At 40.4% G+C, this 19888-nt stretch overlaps 1 protein-coding gene across 3 annotated transcripts in view; it reads left to right on the top strand.

Annotated features, from left to right (window-relative positions):
* Window positions 1-19888, top strand: part of FBN1 (fibrillin 1) — a 265245-nt gene that overhangs the window by 222847 nt on the left and 22510 nt on the right. For all 3 annotated transcript variants that reach the window (XM_086320774.1, XM_086320775.1, XM_086320777.1), the window contains 10 exons: window positions 4153-4302; window positions 4630-4695; window positions 4965-5081; window positions 6834-6953; window positions 8686-8808; window positions 10104-10235; window positions 12093-12218; window positions 12791-12997; window positions 14233-14358; window positions 14607-14729. In XM_086320774.1, coding sequence (XP_086176900.1) covers window positions 4153-4302; window positions 4630-4695; window positions 4965-5081; window positions 6834-6953; window positions 8686-8808; window positions 10104-10235; window positions 12093-12218; window positions 12791-12997; window positions 14233-14358; window positions 14607-14729 — 1290 coding nt within the window. The remainder of the gene's footprint in view (window positions 1-4152; window positions 4303-4629; window positions 4696-4964; window positions 5082-6833; window positions 6954-8685; window positions 8809-10103; window positions 10236-12092; window positions 12219-12790; window positions 12998-14232; window positions 14359-14606; window positions 14730-19888) is intronic.

The raw sequence follows: 19888 nt of genomic DNA, 5'->3' as shown, positions 1-19888 counted from the left end.
CACGGGAAAGCCTGGGGGAAGTTCAGTTACAAGTTCTCTGCCTCAGAAGAGGTAACCTGTGTAAGTGTGGGCCAAAACCTAGACTTTCAGACAGAAAATGCAGATTAACTCATGTGCTCCCAGGATATAGTGCCCATCTCTTACATCACAAGTTTTCTAAGAAAACAGAAAAATAAATGTGAACTGACCAGGATTCTTGCTGGCCCATAGTCTGTTTTCAGGAATAACACTTGTGAACTTCAGAAAAAGTCAAAAGGGGAGCCTGAACTTAGGCATGACAGAGTTTATTATGTCTCAGAAAACTACTTAGATTTTACTAAAGAAGGCAATTGTATATGTCTGTCTACTTATACACACTAATTTAATGAATTCAGGACCAAAAAAAAAAAATCACATTCAAACACACATATCTCCCCCACAACCCCTATCCCATTCCATTGGGGTTTTTTGTTTGTTTGTTTTATTGTTCAGGATTTTTTCTTAGTTGTTGTTTTTTTTTTTTTTTTACTTCCATATTACCAAATAAAAGGCAATGGATGTTATTTAAGATTCCAAAAATTGGACTTTAGGGATCTCAGCCTTGTCATTTATAGCCTAGGGCAAGTCATTTAATCTTTTGGAAGCTCAATTTTCTTCTTTTTAAACAATAAGAATACCTGCCCAAACAGTCTTCTTGAATACATGACAAACCTTTTTCACTTCTGAGTCTTTCATAGACTCTTATTATTGTTATTTGGGTTAACCTTTTACTTTTCAACTGGTCATCTTGTCATGTAATATTTAGGGATGTGAAGGGGGAGCATTGAGAATTCTCTGTTGGTTTGATCTTGTAGGTAGCTATCAGAGCCCCATGTGGATTTCTGGGTTGTGGGTGGGGCCGTGCTTGATGCAAGCAGATAATCTGTCTGTTTGGTGCAGACCAGCCAGATAAATTCTAGCTCTTGCTCCTTTGTTTTTGTGTGCCTTTGGCTTGGCCGGAGTTTGGAAGGAAAGTAGTGAGAAACCAGGTGTGAATCTGCCGATGTGGCAGGCCAGAGGAAATTCAGAGGCTATTAATTCAATTTGCACTGGCCTGTCACTGAGCAAGCTAATGCTGCAGGAAGACTCAGCCCAGCTGTGAGCAGCCCTGCCACAAGCTCAGCTCCAAGAGGCAGAGCCAGGATTGAGGAATGCGAGCAGGGAAAGTGACTTTTGTAGCTCTGATGAAATTTCAAAGGTCATTAAGGGTGCTTCACAGATGGACTGGTAAACAGGCATCCAAGCAAGCCCTCGTTAAAAGGATGCGGGCGCACACACACTCTTTCCCAGTGCATGGCACCTTTGATTAAAACACCAATTCTAGACAGTGACCACAAAGCCAATATAAATCTCCCACAGGACACAGATTTTGCTAGAGCCAGGGAATTAAGAGCTGTGTTTTTATTATAAGATGGCAAATTAGGAGTCAAGCTTCTAGTGCCCATAAAATTAGAAAATCCCATAGAAGAGAACCATGGATAATGTTTCTGAAGGAACAAATGGGACCTAGGGCTCAGGTGAACAGCCTCTGGCCCCTGAAGCCACAGAGGTCAGTGAGTCACTCCCACTACGAAGTTCACTGGAGACAGATTGTCACTTTGGCTCGCTCTAAACTTCATACCTAGATGTTTTTCTGGGGTGAGGTGATACAGTGGTGCTGGGGAGGTGGGCTGGGGTATGGAACAGGGCCAGTAATAAAAGGAAAAGAGAATGAGAACATAACAGAGCAATATTACAACATGCATGTATCCAGGTTTAAAAGATACATTTCAAGCTGGAAGACAGAGGAAAGAACTGAGTTTTGATATGCTTGTTGAGATTTTTTTGAGTAGTCATTAAATTATATCTTAAGATAGTTATAGGCATAAATGATAAAAATAGGACCAGTAAAAACAAAATGCTGTCTGTGACAATGGACTTGAGGAGTAAAGCAAATGCTGGGAGGAACATGAGGAAGCCATGAGACATGCCTGCAATTCAGAGACATATTTTCCATGCCGGGTGTCAGCAGTAATAAACCTAATATTTTGATTTCTGGAAAAAAAAAAAGCAAATTAAAAAGTGTCCTTTAAAAAACTACAGTTTGTAAAGTCTTGAAGCTTCTTGACAGAGACAACATTTGAATAGAGGAGGTGTTGCAGGACAATGATCAGCTGTTATTGCTCTTCACCTTCAGAAGAGTAGTTTGCGAAAAGGTGACTATTAGGTCCCCACCCATAACAAATGTGAAAATGCAGTAGACCCCAGAGAGATCATTTATCTGAAGAGTTGGTAGCCATGATGAGTTCAACAAGTTCATTGCAAAGGCCAACTGAATTTGACTTATTGGAGCCTGGTAAATATGGTTGGCTGATACTTTTACTTTAATTCATGAAAATTTTCCTGCTGTGATCTTTTGCAACTCAGTTATTCTCACCTTGTCTCGTTAAGATGGTAAAATTGTCTTAACTGAAATTATAAATGGCTCTAATAATTTGCTACCTGGACTTGAAAACATTGACAGGAGAGAGCAGACCCAGTCATTCATAAAGAAAGGGGTATTGTGCAAAATGGAGCTGAAAACATTTCCTTAAAACCTGCAGATTTTAGCATCTGTGTAACTCAGAGTTTGCAAAACTTTGGAAGTCAAATTTGAGGGCAAACACACTCCAGGCTCTTGGATGAGCTCACTTTTTAGAGTCACCTAATTTGCTCTATAAGAAATGGAAAAGTCAGTTTCCAAAGCTGTGTCAAGCAATATTGGAGAATTTTGTAGGACCTAGATCCCAATTCCATGCTCCATGTTGGAGTCGCCAAGAAAGAACTGATGTTAAAGAAATATATTCTTTATAGTAACAAATAAGTAAATTTTAATAAAATCAAAGTATATTAAAGATACAATTTATGTACCTCAAAACACTGATATTTTCTGCTTCATTCTTTAGTTTTAAAGCACGAAATAATCTAAAAAGAAGCATAGATTTCAGTTTCAAAGATTACCCAAAGTCAGTAGAATCTGTCATGTATAAGCTAAAATTTATGTTTACCAAACAAAAATGTTATTCATTACTGTGATAGAGTAATATATAGGTTTACATTTTTTCTCAGTTAAAAATACATTAATGTAATTAGAAAGAACTAATTCTTTAGTTTTTTCCTTTTTTATACTGTAATATTAGTGGTATGGTAATATATTAAAATTGTAATAAAGTCAAAAAAGAAAGAAATACATCCTTTGAAAGGATGATTATTCTCCTTCACATCTACCTATCTTCCTGTCCTCTTTACCTTCCCTCTCTCTGTTGAGCCAGACAAGCTTCTGTGTGTGTGCAAGTGTGTTCACATATGTGCATAAAATCTGCAGAAAGCCTCACATATATTTTGTAGACAGAAACCAAATAGCTGCTTCAGTGAAATACACTGAGTTAGTTGTATTTTTGTCAGTTCACAAAACTGCCACATCTTTATTTGCTCTATGCCTGGCATCTGGGGTTTTGTCTCCAGGGCTTAGGCGACACAGAATACACAGTGCAGTGTGTAATATCACAGTGAGACCTAGAACTGGGAGATCTACCTTAACGTAGTGTGCTCACTAAATGTTAGTCCATCTCTGAATGTCCCCATCTTGAAGTCACCGATGATGACAGCACTGGAATGTGACAGTGTTGGTTTTAATTATTCACATCAGATTGCTTTGGAACCTTGGATAACATGAAAAGTAATAAGGTAAAAGTCACAGAGATTTGTTCTTCAGATCGTACTACAAAAGTTATTTATCACTTTAAAGATCTCAGGCTTCTCTGGTGGCTCAGATGGTAAAGAATCTGCCTGCAATGCGTGAGACCCAGGTTCAATCCCTGGGCCAGGAAAATCCCCTGAAGGAGGGCGTGGCAACTAACTCCAGTACACTTGCCTGGAGAATCCCATGGACAGAGGAGCCTCATGGGCTATGGGGTCGCAGAGTCAGACACAACTGAGCAACGAATTCTTTCACTTAACGATCTCAGCTCATTTACTTTTATAATCACTTAAAAAGTATGACTTTAGTCATAAGAAGAGATCACATTTAACAGGGTGGATTGTTTCTTACTCAATGTTATACAATAATGACTTAGCAGAAAAGCCATTGAGGGGTCTCTTGAATTTTTGTTGCAGATTTACGAATGAGCTACTGTTATGCGAAGTTTGAAGGAGGAAAGTGTTCATCACCCAAATCCAGAAATCACTCCAAACAGGAATGCTGCTGTGCCTTGAAGGGAGAAGGTTGGGGAGATCCCTGCGAGCTGTGCCCCACTGAACCCGATGGTATGTCTCCTGTCTGCATCTCTTTGGGCCATTCACAGGGCAGGCTGTAAGACTGCAGGCTTTCAGAAAATAAGACAATTTAATTAAGTCCAGATGAAATGTTCACTAAGATTATTTTATTTTAGGAGCAAGGTAGTTATTTTTTTCTGAAGTATGTTATGACTCAAAGCTGCCCAAGTAGTAGGTACCCCAGCTCTGAGAGCTTTGTTAATTTTCTCTGGTTTCTGGGCTTGGATTGTTCATCATGTTCCAGTATGTGCAGCCTCCACACGGTATTTGCTAAATGCCATTGGCCCACCCATTAACGAGGGTTCATCTCCACCACAGAGGCCTTCCGCCAGATCTGTCCCTATGGAAGTGGCATCATCGTGGGACCTGATGATTCAGCAGTTGGTGAGTGGCTTGCACTGGACTTTCAGCATTTTATAATATTCTCAACCAGTCTCTTCCTTGTCCTTTCTCTTGCTGTTATTTCTCCACATTTATCTTGGTAAATGAAGCCCTATTTTTTGGTCTTTTCATTTAGATACCAATTATATTATTATAGTGTTTGTTAATATTATAATACATTTCATTGATTAGACACTGAAACAATCATAATTTCCCTTTGTGTTTCTAAAAAGTTACTTTGTTGTTCACTGTTTTTTCCTCCTTTGCTTAAGACATGGATGAGTGCAAAGAACCCGATGTCTGTAAACACGGGCAGTGCATCAACACCGATGGGTCCTATCGCTGCGAATGTCCCTTTGGCTACATTCTGCAAGGGAATGAATGTGTGGGTGAGTAATAAAGTGGCTTCCTCTACAGAGATTTTACAAATCGGAAATTAAGCAATTCAGCATTCACACAAGGATATATAAACACCAAGATGGGACAGAAATAAGTTTTATATACTCATTCATGTATCATTTATCTAGCAGTACTGGCTGGGTCCCTGCCAGGTACCAGGCACTGGGCTTGGTTCTTTGGCTACCCTAGTGAACTGAGCCAACAGCGTCCTTCCTTGAATGGACCTTACAGTCTGATGACAAGGACACTGAACACGTTTGAAGAGATGGTAAAACGGACAGCATTATAGTGAAAGCCTTTAAGAAATTTTTTTTAAAAATTGGTAATTGTCATAGTCTTATTCTCTCAGTATGGAAAACACAAAATTTACCCAGATTTTGTTACACTTAGTACCATGAGAGGCTGCGGACCCAGGGTATCCTCTTGTTTTAGCCCCCTTATTCAAATTTCAAAGAAAGGCTCCTGTGACTGACCTTTGACCTCTTTTATCTAAGAAATTCAAAACCATTCAATGTAACCTAAATTAATAATGGCATAAATGCTGAGGGTTTGTCTGTGTGCATTAGAAAATGTTCTTTCCATGCAGGGAATCAAGGTATGTGGTTTTTATCCACAGCCATGGCTGTGGGAACTTAAGCAAGTTTTTCAGCCCTCTAAGCCTCAGAATATAATAAATATCATGCAGATGGATTAAAATATTTCTAATTACCTTACAGCTCTAAAAATCAATGATAGTGTGATTTTTACTAACTTGAAAGAGATGTAATAATCCTGACAGTGAAATGCAATTTCATAGCAGAACAATAGCAAAGTTGCCAGTGTTTTCTGTTCAATATCTTCAGTTAGTACGATATATGTGAGAAATAAGCCTCCTCACCAGGGTCTCTCAGCCCTGCCTTCTTGCCCTCACTTTCTGACTTCAGAACCTAACACGAGACACAGCTCTCAACAATAATTCATCACTTTTCTGTGCTCTAGACAGCTGAGATAGCAGTGTTATTTCTCTGGAATGTTCCTTGCCCAAAGGAAGGTATTCTCCCCAAGAGATATGTCAGAATAAGAACAGTCAATATTCTAGGTGGATGGATTAGGAGACATATATTTTTTAGACTTCCTTGGTAAGACTTTCTCCACAGTTGTTTAGAGAGATCATACCCTAAACATATTTCTTTCTAGCCTTTCTTCTGCCTAATGGAAGCCATCTGGTTTCCACAAATTCAGCAAAATCTACTTGACTCTTGACTTTATCCAGTGTCTTAATTTTGCTTAACCTCTGGTCTCTTATTTTGCGTAAGTTTAGTCTTCTATTTTATATCTGGCAAAACTCCATCATGTTTAAGGCTTCTTGGAGAATGATGTAATGTAAGGCCAAACTGGAGGTGTATTTCTAACATTAAGTAAGCAGAAACTTTTGACTTGTAAGAGAAGCCTTGTTTTAACCCTTTAAGCATCTCTTCCCAGCAGATGTATTTCATAACATAGGAGGCTGGAGGCACCCACGGCAAAGAGCACAGTAAGAGCTAAGAAGCCTGGGTACTGTTACTGCTACTTAGCAAGTCAAATTTTACAGCTATAAATCTGTGGTAATAAGATATGCACTCCTCTCTTGCAAGGACAGAATGAGAATGAACCAAAATGTTAGAGATCAAAGTGCTCCAATGGAATTTGAAAGGTACTATCTGAGTCCAAGTGCATTTTCTCTCAATTCGTCATATTTTGACTATACTTCTGATCACTTGCAGACACTGATGAATGTTCGGTAGGCAATCCTTGTGGAAATGGAACCTGCAAGAATGTGATTGGAGGTTTCGAATGCACCTGTGAGGAGGGATTTGAGCCTGGGCCAATGATGACTTGTGAAGGTAAGCCTCTTAAACATAGGATAGTTGGTTGCATGTTCTGATCATAGGGATAGTAGTTGGTTGATTATAATTCTTAGTATCAAATACCACCCAGGGTATATAAAATAAAGAAGATCTGGGCCATGTCATCATTTCTTCTCTATGTGGCCTCCTCTCTGCAGAAAGTATCTGAAAAAGATGTAGGTGGTTCATGACCCAGGTGATGCCACATCTAATGCAGAGTTCTCCTTGGGGTCTCTGCTACCACTAATATTTGAATATAACACCTGTCCTGTCTCCTACCCTCTTTCTTATTTTCTTTGTCTCCCCTTTTTTCCACTGTATCCTATACACCCTTTCTTTTTCTTTTCTCTTCATAGAAACAACTACACACTAAGATTAACACCAATATCCTTTCTCTCTTTGGGGGCAATCACTGCAAAAGAGGCTGTCGATACTCTCTAAGCAACTGCCAGTATGTCTGGTAGGATGCAAGGAAAGAAAGGCAAGGAGGGAGTGTCTAGAATAGCAGCTCTCAAAGGGTGGTCCCTGGATCAGCCACGTCAGTGTCACCTGGGAATTTGTTAGAAATACAGATTTGCAGGCCTTGTCCCAGACCTCCTGAATCAGACACTCTAAGGGTGGGACCCAGCAGCCCTCCAGGTAGTTCTGATGCAGTCTTAAGTTGAGAGCCACTGGTTTAAGAAGAGAATGAAGGTGAGGCGATGGTACAGTGGGTATTAAGGTGAGCTTTTCATTAGAGATATTATCTACCAATGAAGTGAAGTGAAGTCGCTCAGTCGTGTCCGACTCTTTGCGACCCCATGGACTGTAGCCTACCAGGCTTCTCAGACCATGGGATTTTCCAGGCAAGAGTACTGGAGTGAGTTGCCATTTCCTTCTCCAGGGGATCTTCCTGACCCAGGGATCGAACCCGGGTCTCCTGCATTGTAGGCAGATGCTTTACCCTCTGAGCCACTACTCCTAGTTAAAGATGTTGGTGAATCTTTAAAGGCTGTGACTAGATCACGATGTGGGATCTCACGAATGTTCTTGTCAGGATTGTTGGCCTTAGGGAAAAATGTGATAATCAAGAAGATCTGTTTTAACCCTGCTTTTCTGAACCATATTCTGATGGTTCCAAACTATGCAATCTACAGAAACCACTTTTATCTATTAATCTATTACTATTATTCCTATTTAAGGCTATAACTTAAGCCTCAGTGTGAACTAAGTACAATATCTCTATAAGAGTAAAATTATTCAGAATACTTTCTTGGGCATGAGACTCACTGTTACTTCACAGGAGCCTCTTTTATCTGGAGAAGGGGAGGGGTTAATGGTACTGAGGGTTCTGTCCTCACAGCAGTTGACTTAGCAGTTATTCTGGCTAAATGGGGTAAAACTGATCCCCACTTCATTGTGACTTTAGGGGGTGGTAACTGGTCAACTTGAGACTTCAAAGCCAGCATTTCTGAAAAGCTCCCTATATGTAGGATGACCTATAATTTCTCATCTGCCTAAATAACAATAATTATACCAGCACCAAAGTATAAACTGAGATTGTGCTGGAAGAACCAAGATGTATGATCACCCTACTTGGGCCAATTATAAAATAACCAACTCATTTTATAATCCTGGAAATGCAGAGACTGCTTGGTCCATCCATGTTTATGGCAACTTTTGGTGAAAGTATATTGCTCTTTCGGTTGAGGCTTATGGTCCGTTATTCTCTTACTGCCTTCTCCTGCAGACATAAATGAGTGTGCCCAGAATCCTCTGCTCTGTGCCTTCCGATGTGTAAATACTTATGGGTCATATGAATGCAAGTGTCCTGCTGGATATGTTCTGAGAGAAGACAGAAGGATGTGCAAAGGTGAGACATTCACGTTCAAAGTCATCTAAGCCAGGGTGTTCTAATGTCTATGATGGGCGATGTCCTTCCAAAGCATCCACTAGCAGAGAAAGACTGGAAATTGGGGAACACTGCTGTAGTCCCTGGACAATATGAGGGTTGTCATTGCTACATTTTCTCCTAAATTGTAGCTTAAAGCTGGGTTGAGGGTGGCACTGCAGACCCTGTTTAGTTCACCACACATTGCATGCCTATGACATGCCAGCCATTCTATGAGATGTGGAGATATAAGGGGGAAAAAAAACAACTTCCCCACATATAAGAAGCTCAATATGAAGAGGCTGAGAGAGAGCTATAAATAATCATAGTATGATAACTTAGAACATGAGAACACAAGGAAGGAATGTGAATAATAAATAATCACCATCACTATGGGATTTTATATTCCAAGAATGGGGTAGCATATGGAGCTGACTTGGAACAATTTCCTTTAAAAGTGCTTACTGAACACCTGCAATTGCCAAAGTACTGGACTAAGCTCTGTTATACAAAGTTGGGTAAATCCTGGGGATCCTTGAAGAGCTCTGATCTGCTTCTCCCAAGTTCTTAAATGAGCAGGTATCTGTTCTTTTCAAATGATTTACATAGAATTTTTCTTAAAGGTAGGAAGATTTCCAAAGCAAGAGCTCCATGTCACATGCAGGCTAAAGTCCAAACTTCTCAATTCAGATAACATAAAGGGGAAAGATAAAAAGAAGGAAGTGCAATAGGACAGAAAGTAAAGAATGAAGAAGAGCCACGCTGTGCCAGAAAAAAGAAACTGGAGGGACGACCTAGTAGAGAAGATATTTGTAGATGCCTGTCTTTTCCTCAAAGTGTAAAAACCAAGTCTTTCGTTATTATATTACACAATGATTCTAATATGTCATATTAATACTATGATATTAGGACATCATAAGCTGTGTTATTTAAGTATTATATAATGGAAGCATTGGTTTATTATTAGTTTGATAATGCTGTTTTAATTATCATATTATGAAAGCTTTATATAAGGCCTTTTTAGTTCAATTTGTCAAAACTAATTAGAAATCACACTTCCTGCCTTTGAAAAATTTATCAGCTAGAGAGAAATTTCTTAAGTTCAAAGGGGGTTAGAAGATGCCTTCCCATCTTGAGAGACCAGCTCCCAAGAATGCAAAAGGAAGTAGGTTAATGTTGAAATAGTGTCAGTAAAAATTGGTTACTTGATACTGTCTTATGTTTAAAGGGCAGGGAATTAAGGCAGCTCCTTTTATGAATTTGTACATTCTTTCCAGATGAGGATGAGTGTGAAGAGGGAAAACACGACTGTGCTGAAAAACAAATGGAGTGCAAGAACCTCATTGGCACATACCTCTGCATCTGTGGACCTGGGTATCAGCGAAGACCTGACGGAGAAGGCTGCGTAGGTAAGGGCAGCCCCAGCAAAGGGGCTTTGAGTGAGTGGGAAGCAACAAAGGATGGAAGGGACGTGGGCTCTGTGTCCTTGTGGTGCTGTCTTCTCCTTGGCCAGAGCCATCTTGCCTCTCTTACCTGCTATCATGACTTTCCGTGGAGGCCTCCTTGCCTCTTGATTATCTATGAATTCCACCAGCAACATCATTTCTCTCCCTCTGAGCTGGCCTTTGAGTGCTTTTCCAGGTCCATTTGCTGCTAGGAGTAGAAGACCAGGTATTTCCTCTCATCCCTTCCTTTATTGTTTACACTCCTTTGCTGTTTTGGGTTCAGTTCTTCCCATCACATCGGAATGCCTCCCTACTGGCTTAGCTTTGCTACTGCCACCGTAACATTGAGTACAGTTGTTCAGTAAATTTCACTAAACAAGAAATATCACTAAACCAATGGGATCTACATCCAGAGACTCTGGTCTTATCAAGACTGAGGCCCAGGCCCTGGTCGTTTTAAAAGCTCCCTGAGTGATTCTAATGTGGATTCAGCCTTGAAAAGCATAGTAGACCAGGGATTGGCAAACCACAGTCCTAGGGCCAACTTCAGCTCGCCAGCCTACCACCTGTTTTTGTAAATAGACTCATTTTGGAACAGAGCTGTAACCATTCATAATTTTCCATGGCTGCCTCCATGCCACAGTAACAGAGCAGAATAGTTGCAACAGAGATCAAATGGCCTGCAAAGCCTAAAATACTGACTATATATTATGCAGTAATGTTATATTATTACTGTTATTACAGAAAAAGTTTCCTGACTTCTGCTTTAGTTAATGAAGAAAAAATACTAGAAAGTTTCTACATATGCCCTTTCTCATGTTGTCAGTCAAGAAGCATAAGAATCATATTTTCCCCTTAACTCTGTAAGATACAGATTTAAACGGAAGTTGAAGAGCAGACTTTAAAAGCATAGAAGAACATGTGGACTTATGATCACTCAATGGATCTTCTGGGAACAGTGATTCTCAGCCTCAGCTGCTCACTGGAATCACTTGGAGAGTTCAGGTCTCACCCTCAGATATTGGTTTAATTGTTATCAGGGTGGCCTTGGCATTGCAAATTTTAACCCAGCTCTCTGGCTCTCATAAGATCTCTGCCTCAGGGGCTTGGAATTATTCTCAATGGGAGCACCTAGGCAAATTACTTTATGATCTTTCAACTCTCCAGCTATTATCAATGCTTTTTTTTAAACTGGGGAGACCAAATTATGATTTATTATTCCTTAATGCTGTTGAAGTATTATTACAGGCATAATCTACATTGCATCAGAAGATTAGTGTAGACAAACTCCCTCAGGTCAAAACACCATCACAGACATTATTCTAGTGAGTATTGTAATATTTAACATATTGCTCTTAAGGATTTTTTTCCCTTCATTTAAAATAACCCTTCTGAAAATCCTCTACACGTACAGATATGGCAAGTTTTAAACATAAGTGAAAAACATAAGTGTACCTAAAGTGCTATTATCTCTGTTTAAGTATATAAACATGCTATCAATTATGTTTTTAAAAGGGTGGAGGTATATCAAAGATATGGCTGTATTTGTTTGTATGGGTATAATTCATCTCTAGGAGGATACTCCAGAAATTAGCAGTAGTACTGGTTGCTTCCCAGGAAGGAAGTTTGGTGGCTGGGGAAGGGGAGAAGGAGGGGCACTTTGGGCTGTATATTCTTTTGTACTCTTTGAATTTGGAACCATGTGAATAGGTTATCTAGTCACAAACTAAACTTTTCTTTAAAAAAAAAAAAAGAATCTATCTTTGTACAAAGCGGACAGATGACGCCTCTTGTTTTTGGTCCTTCAATTACACCACACAGATGAAAATGAATGTCAGACCAAGCCTGGGATCTGTGAGAACGGGCGCTGCCTCAACACCAGGGGGAGCTATACCTGCGAGTGCAATGACGGCTTTACAGCCAGCCCCAACCAGGATGAGTGCCTCGGTGAGTACAGACCACAGGATGCTTTTGTAACCCCAGCCTCCACACTGGGATGCTTGAAACCAGATCACTTATTTGAAATAATAGAAACTGTTGAAATTTGAGGAAAGGTTAACAATGTTCATATTTTGGAGATGACTCTATGACCATGATTGTCCACTGGGCTTAGCACCACCCTGCCGCTAAATTCTTCCTTTGCTAATTGTATCATTGAATCATTTGTTTGGAATTTCTTTCTCAGCTGCCTTTTTAAGCTTTTGATGCTCAGGATCAGTTTCCATGTGTTTCTCCGACCCTTGCTATAGCCTGGTTCTCCATATTTCTGGGAACAGATAGAATGATAATCTTGTTGACACCAATGCCTTTCTGCCCACTTACTGAATATCTTGTCTTGTTTTCCCCAGATGTCATCCTTTTTCTCTTACTGCTGCTTCCAGCTTTCCCTTCTTGCTCCTTCTCAGCCAGGGTAAAGTGTTACATCCTTCTTGGGTTTTAATATCTGAGCAAATTCGGAATACCATGTTATGCTTCTAAAGTTCCCTAAAATCCTCTTTGCATTCATAAATCCCTTCCAGACAACCGAGAAGGGTACTGCTTCACGGAGGTGCTCCAGAACATGTGTCAGATCGGCTCAAGCAACAGGAACCCCGTCACTAAGTCTGAATGCTGCTGCGATGGAGGGAGAGGCTGGGGGCCCCACTGTGAGATCTGCCCTTTCCAGGGCACTGTGGCTTTCAAAAAACTCTGCCCCCATGGCCGAGGGTTTATGACCAATGGAGCAGGTACTTCATTTTGTTCTGATTTTTGACCAACGGAGCAGGTACTTCATTTATAGTCCAAAAATACTTTCAGGGAATTTGTTTTATGAGGAGCAGATGAGAATATAGAATCGATAATGTGGGCCTAGGCTGAGTTTCCTAGTTTAGGTTGACCAAAAAAAAAAAAATCATTATGGTACTTTAGATATTCAAAGCCATGTTGCCAGAGTGTCCTTGGTCTGATTAACGTGTGTGCTTCAGTTCGTGTCTTTGCATTACAAGGAGTCCTCAACTTTTTAAGCTGGTTTGTTATAAGAATATAACCTTTTACTCAGAATATAACCTTTTAGATACATTTGGAAATAAATGATCACTAAATTCCTAAAGTAGCCCACCAATATGTATTTTATCTCATAAAACTGAAATATATCACATGGAAGAAGTCTAAAACAATGCTGATACAATCAGCCTTCCATATCCACAGATTGCATATCTGTAGATCCAACCAACCTTGGATTGATTTCTACCCAAGGTTGATTGAACCTGCAGTCCCAACTGTACTATGCCATTTTGTATATGGGGCTTGAGTGTCCATGAATTTTAATATCAACAAGGTAGTTCTGGAACCAGTGTCCTGGATATGGAGGGATGATTGTACTGGCAATTAAGACAGCTGCCTCTGGAAAAGTACAAGCCATGTCAACTTGAGAGGGATGAGGAGGCTGTCAAGGTGTCTGAGGCTGCTCTGAAAAAGACTTTCAGGCCTATGTTCATCAACAATAACTGCAATTGTTTGCAGTCTCATAAAAAGAGACTTTGAGCTCCTTGGGAGGAAATCAGAAGTGAGAGGAGAATAAAGAGATTAAATAGGATTTATGTTCATGTTACAAAGATGTGACTAAGGGTAGAATAACAGAATTGGATGTGGTAAAGACAGAATAGATGGAATGACCAAAGTGATTTATCATTCTTTGGCAGATGTGAAAATGAGATGGTAGATGCATTTCTTCAGACCAATGAAAGTATGCTATATTGCATTTCAGAGTAATCTTGAAAAGATCAGGAAAAATAAGAGCTATGGGTATAAAAATGTTACTTAACAATCCAAGGCTAAGAACTCACTTGCTATTGGCACCCTGCTAAGCAGTAATGAGACAGAAGGGTCAAGATGTGAGTGTCAGTGGCTTTAATGCCCAATAGTACATGTTGACCCTTTTATAATGCCTTTCTCATTTTAATTGCTATTTATTAAATTATAGATATTGATGAGTGCAAGGTTATTCATGATGTTTGCCGAAATGGGGAATGTGTCAATGACAGAGGATCATATCATTGCATTTGTAAAACTGGCTACACTCCAGATATAACTGGAACTGCCTGTGTAGGTAAGTGCTCTATTTCTGATACTCAGGTTTATTCTCGGATGGAAATTGTACATTATGAGAAAAAAACCTTCAAACTAAAACTCTAAAAAGCCTGTGTAATTTCATAAGGAAACGTAAGACAGTGATCAAAGACCATACAATTTACCTTTTCTTTCTTTAAAACTAAGATTCTTTGTTAGACGCTGTGGGTATTGAGCATTGAAACATCTTTTTAGATGGGCAGTCACACTGTGTCTCTTTGATCATAGATCTAAATGAGTGCAACCAGGCTCCCAAACCCTGCAATTTCATCTGTAAGAACACAGAGGGGAGTTACCAGTGTTCATGCCCGAAAGGCTACATTCTGCAGGAGGACGGAAGGAGCTGCAAAGGTAAAGTGGAAACTGCCTTCACCCACTTATCTGCCTTATGGGAACATGGTTTCATTCCTTGTGCCTTTGAGGGATCCAAAGCTGAAAGACCTCCCCATGGGCAAGAGGTACATCCCTGGGGTTAGTGCCTCCTTGGGGACATTTTTCTTACACCAACACTGGAACCTCCTAAAAAGGATCCTATATCTAAAGACAAAGAAGTAGCCAAAATGAAATGGTAGGAATGGGCACAATCATGATAAATCCCATAACTGCTGGTGGATGCCCCACAAAGTGGAAAATAGCCACAGAAATTCTTCCACAGGAGTGAAGGTTCTGAGCTCCAGGTCAGGCTCCCCAGCCTAGGGGTCTGGGAACATGAGGAGCCCCCAGAGAATCTAACTTTGAAGGCCAGTGAGGTTTGATCACAAGAATTCTACAGGACTGAGGGAAATAGAAACTACGCTTGTAGGGCACATACAAGTTCTCATGTACACCAGAAGCCAGAGAAAAAAGTGGTGACCTCATAAGAACCTGGACTGGACCTACCTGCTGGTATTCCATGGTCTCTTGCAGAGGTGGGAGGTGGTTTTGGCTCACTGTGGTAACAAAGACACTGGAGGCAGTGATTCTGGAGAGTACTCACTGGCATGAGCCCTGGTGGAGACTGCCATTTTTTCACCAAGTCTTGGCTCCAAGCAGCATGTCGGCTCCGATGCCTCAGGCCACACAACCAACAAGGTAGAAACACAGCCCAGCCTGTCAGCAGACAGGCTGCTTAAAGTCTTTCTGAATAAAGTCTTTCCTGCTAAACACATTCCCTGACAAAGCCCTGCCCACCAGAGGGACAAGAAAGGCTCTACTCACCAGCAGGCAGGAAAAAAAAGTCCCTCCCACCAGGAAGCCAGCACAAGCCTCATCCACTAGAAGGCTGACAGCAGAAGCAAGAACTACAATGTTACAACCTGAAGCATGGATACTGCAAATCACAGAAAGTTAGATAAAATGAGAGAGCACAGAAATATGTCCCAGATGAAGGAACAAAATTAAAAACCCAGAAGAACAACTAAGTGAAGTAGAGATATGCATTCTACCCAAAAAAAAAAAAAAAGAATTCAGAGTAACAATAGTAAAGATGTTTCAAGATCTCAGAAAAAGAATAGAGGCACAGATCTAGAAGATAAAAGAAAAGTTTAATAAAGACCTAGAAAAAATAAAAACAGATGAACAATAACTGAAATAAAAAATACACTGAAAAGTGAAGTCACTTAGTCGTGTCTGACTCTGCAACCCCATGGACTGTAGCCTACCAGGCTCCCCTGTCCATGGGGTTTTCCATGGCAATAGTACTGGAGTGGATTGCCATTTCCTTCTCCAGGGGATCTTCCCGACCCAGGAATCAAACCCAGGTCTCCCGCATTGTAGGCAGACGCTTTACCGTCTGAGCCACCAGGGAAGTCCTAGAAGGAATCAATAGCAGAAAACGTGAGGCAGAAGAATGGATAAGTGAGATGGGAGATACATGCTGGAAATCACTGCTGAGGAACACAATAAAAGAATGAAAAGAAATAAAAACCATCTAGGAGACCTCTGGGACAACATTAAATGCAGCAATGTTCACACTAGGGATCTCAGAAAGAGAAGAAAAAGGATCTTTTAAAATATTTGAAGAAATAATAGCTGAAATTTTCCTAAATATGGGAAGGGAAATGGTCACCCAGATCTAGGAAGCACAGAGAGTCCCAGCAGGTATAAATCCAATGAGGAACGCACTGAGACACAAAGTAATCAAACTAACAAAAATTAAAGACAAAGGAAAAGTATTAACATACAAGGTAACTCCCAGCGGATTTCTCAGCAGAAACTCCTCAGGCCAATAGGGAGTGGAACAATGTATTTAAAGTGATGAAAGGGAAAAACCTGCAACCAAGAATAATCTACGGAGCAAGGCTATTATTGAGGTTCAACAAAGAAATCAAAAGCTTTACAGACAAGCAAAAGCAAAGAGAATTCAGCACCACCAAACCAGCTTTGCAACAAATGTGAAAGGAACTTCTCTAGGCAGAAGAGAAAAGGCTACAACTAGAAATAAGAAAATTACAAATGGAAAACCTCACTAGGAAAGGCAAACATACTGAAAAGGTAGGAAATCATCCACACACAAATATGCTATCAAAACCAGAAATGGTGAGGAGAGTGTAAATGCAGAATATTGGAAAAGGATTTGATATTAAGAGACTAGCAACTTAAAACAATCTTTTTATATACAGATTGCTATGTCAAAACCTCATGGTAACTGCAAACTGAAAATTTGTAATAGGTATACACATACAATAAGAAAAAGGAATCCATACACAACAGTACAGTCAGTCATCGAATCACAAAAAAAGAGAACAAAAGAGGAAAGGAGGAAAAAAGACCTTTTTTTAAAAAAAGCCAAAATTTTTTTAATGGCAGTAAGAACTTACATCCCTTCATGGATCACTGCCTTGTCATGGCGAAAGGGATTGTGTAACTCAATGAAGCTATGAGCCATGCCCTGCAGGGCCACCCAAGACGGACAGGTAATAGTGGAGAGTTCTGGAGGAGGGAATGACAAACCACTCCAGTATTCTTGCAGTGAGAACCCTATGAACAGAATAAAAAGGCAAAAAAGATATGACACTGAAAGATGAGCCCTCTCAGGTTAGAAGATGTCCAGTATGCTACTGGGGAAAAGTGGAGGGCAATTACTAAAGTGGCTGGGCCAAAGCAGAAACATTGCTCAGTTGTGGGTGTGTCTGGTGGTGAAAGTAAAATCCAATGCTATAAAGAACTATACTGCATAGGAACCTGGAATGTTAGGTCTATGAACCAAAGTAAATTAACACAGTCAAACAGGAGATGGCAATCAACATCTTAGGAATCAGTGAACTAAAATGGATGGGAATGGGTGAATTTAGTTCAGATAACCATTATATCTACTACTGTGGGCAAGAATCCCATGGAAGAAATGGACGAGCCCTCATAAACAAGAGTCAAATGCAGTATCTAGGTGCAATCTCAAAAATGATGAACAGTCTCAGTTTATTTCCAGATCTAATCATTCAACATCACAGTAATCCAAGTCTATTCATCAACCATTGATGCCAAAGAAGCTGAAGTTGGCCAGTTCTATGAAGTCTTACAAGACCTTCCAGAACTAACACCATAAAAAATGTCCTTTTCATCATAGGGGGTTGGAGTACAATAGTAGGACGTCAAGAGATACCTGAACTAACAGGCAGGTTTGGCCTTGAATACAAAATGAAGCGGGCAAAGGCCAACAGGGTTTTGCCAAGAGAATACACTCGTCATAGCAAACACATTTTACCAACAACACAAGAGATGATTTTACACATGGACATCACCAAATAGTCAATACTGAAATCGGATTGATTATATTCTTTGCAGCCGAAGATGGAGTAGCTCTATACAGGCAGGAAAAACAAGACCTGGAGCTGATTGTGGCTCAGATCATCAGCTCCTTATAGCAAAATTCAGGCTTAAACTAAAGAAAGAGGGGAAAGCCACTAGGCCATTCATGAATGACTTAAATCCCTTATACAGTGAAGGTGACAAATAGATTCAGGGGACTAGCTCTGGTAGAGTGCCTGAAGAAATATGGACAATTTGTAACAATGTACAGGAGGCAGTGACGAAAACCATCCCAGAGAAAAAGAAATTCAAGAAGGCAAAGTGGTTGTCTGAGGAGGCCTTACAAATAGCAGAAAAAGAAGAGAATCGAAAGGCAGAGGAGAAAGGGGCAAGATATACCCAACTGAATGCAGAGTTCCAGAGAATAGCAAGGAGAGATAAGAAGGCCTTCTTAAATGAACAATGCAAAGAAGTAGAGGGAAACAATAGAATGAGAAAGACTAGAGATCTCTTCAAGAAATTTAGAAATATCAAGGGCACATGCAAAGATGGGCACAATAAAGGACAGCAAGAACCTTTCAGAAGCAGAAGAGATTAAGAAGAGGTAGCAAGAATACACAGAAGAACTGTACAAAAAAGGTCTTAGTGAACCAAATAACCATGATGGTTTGGTTACTCACCTAGAGCCAGACATCCCAGAATGTGAATTCAAGTGGGCCTTAAGAAGTATTACTACAATCAAAGCTAGTGGAGGTGATGGAATACCAATTGAGCTATTTATAATCCTAAAAGACGAGGATGTTAAAGTTCTGCACTCAATATGCCAGCAAATTTGGAAAACTCAGCAGTGGCCACAGGACTGGAAGAGTTTTCATTCTAATTTGAAAGACGGGCAATGCCAAAGAATGTTCAAACTTCTGCACAATTGTGCTCATTTCACATGCTAGCAAGGAAGACAAAATCCTTCAAGCTTGGCTTCAACAATACATGGACAGGGAACTTCAGACACACAAGCTGGGTTTCGAAAGGGCAGAGGAACCAGAAATCAAACTGCCAGCATCTGCTGGATCATAGACAAAGCAAGGGAATTGCAAAAAACTTCTGCTTCATTGACAATGCTAAAGCCTTTGACTGTGTGGATCACAACAAACTGTGGAGAATTCTTAAAGAGACGGAAACACCAGAGCACCTTACCTGCCTCCTGGAAAACCTGTACGCAGGTCAAGAAGCAACAGTGAGAAATGGACTTGGAAAAATGGACTGGTTCAAAATTGGGAAAGGAGTACATAAAGGTTGTATATTGTCACCCTGCTTATTTAACTTAGATGAAGAATACGTCATGTAAAATGTGGGGCTGGATGAAGCACAAGCTGGAATCAAGATTGTCGGAAGAAATGGCAACAACCTCAGATATGCAGATGATACCATACTAGTGGCTTCCCTAGTGGTTCAAACAGCAAAGAATCTGCCTGCAATGCCGGAGACCCAGGTTCGATTCCTGGGTCGGAAAGATCCCCTGGAGAAGGGAATGGCTCCCTACTCCAGTATACTTGCCTGGATAATTCCATGGGCAGAGGAGCCTGGCAGACTACAGTCCATGGGGCCACAAAGAGTCAGATAAGACCGTGCAACTAACACTTTCACTCTGGGGCTTCCCAGGCTGGTGCTAGAGAACCAGCCTGCCAATACAGGAGACACAAGAGATTCAGCTTTGATCCCTGAGTTTCAAAGATCCCCTGGAGTAGGCCATGGCAACCTACTACACTGTTCTTGCCTGGAGAATC

Source organism: Bos grunniens, chromosome 10 (genome assembly GCF_055505025.1).
Source record: "Bos grunniens cultivar Pamir isolate PY7600 chromosome 10, Bosgru_T2T1.0, whole genome shotgun sequence".
In the NCBI taxonomy this organism is placed as follows: Eukaryota; Metazoa; Chordata; class Mammalia; order Artiodactyla; family Bovidae; genus Bos; species Bos grunniens.
This window is presented reverse-complemented; position numbering and strand designations above follow the sequence as displayed.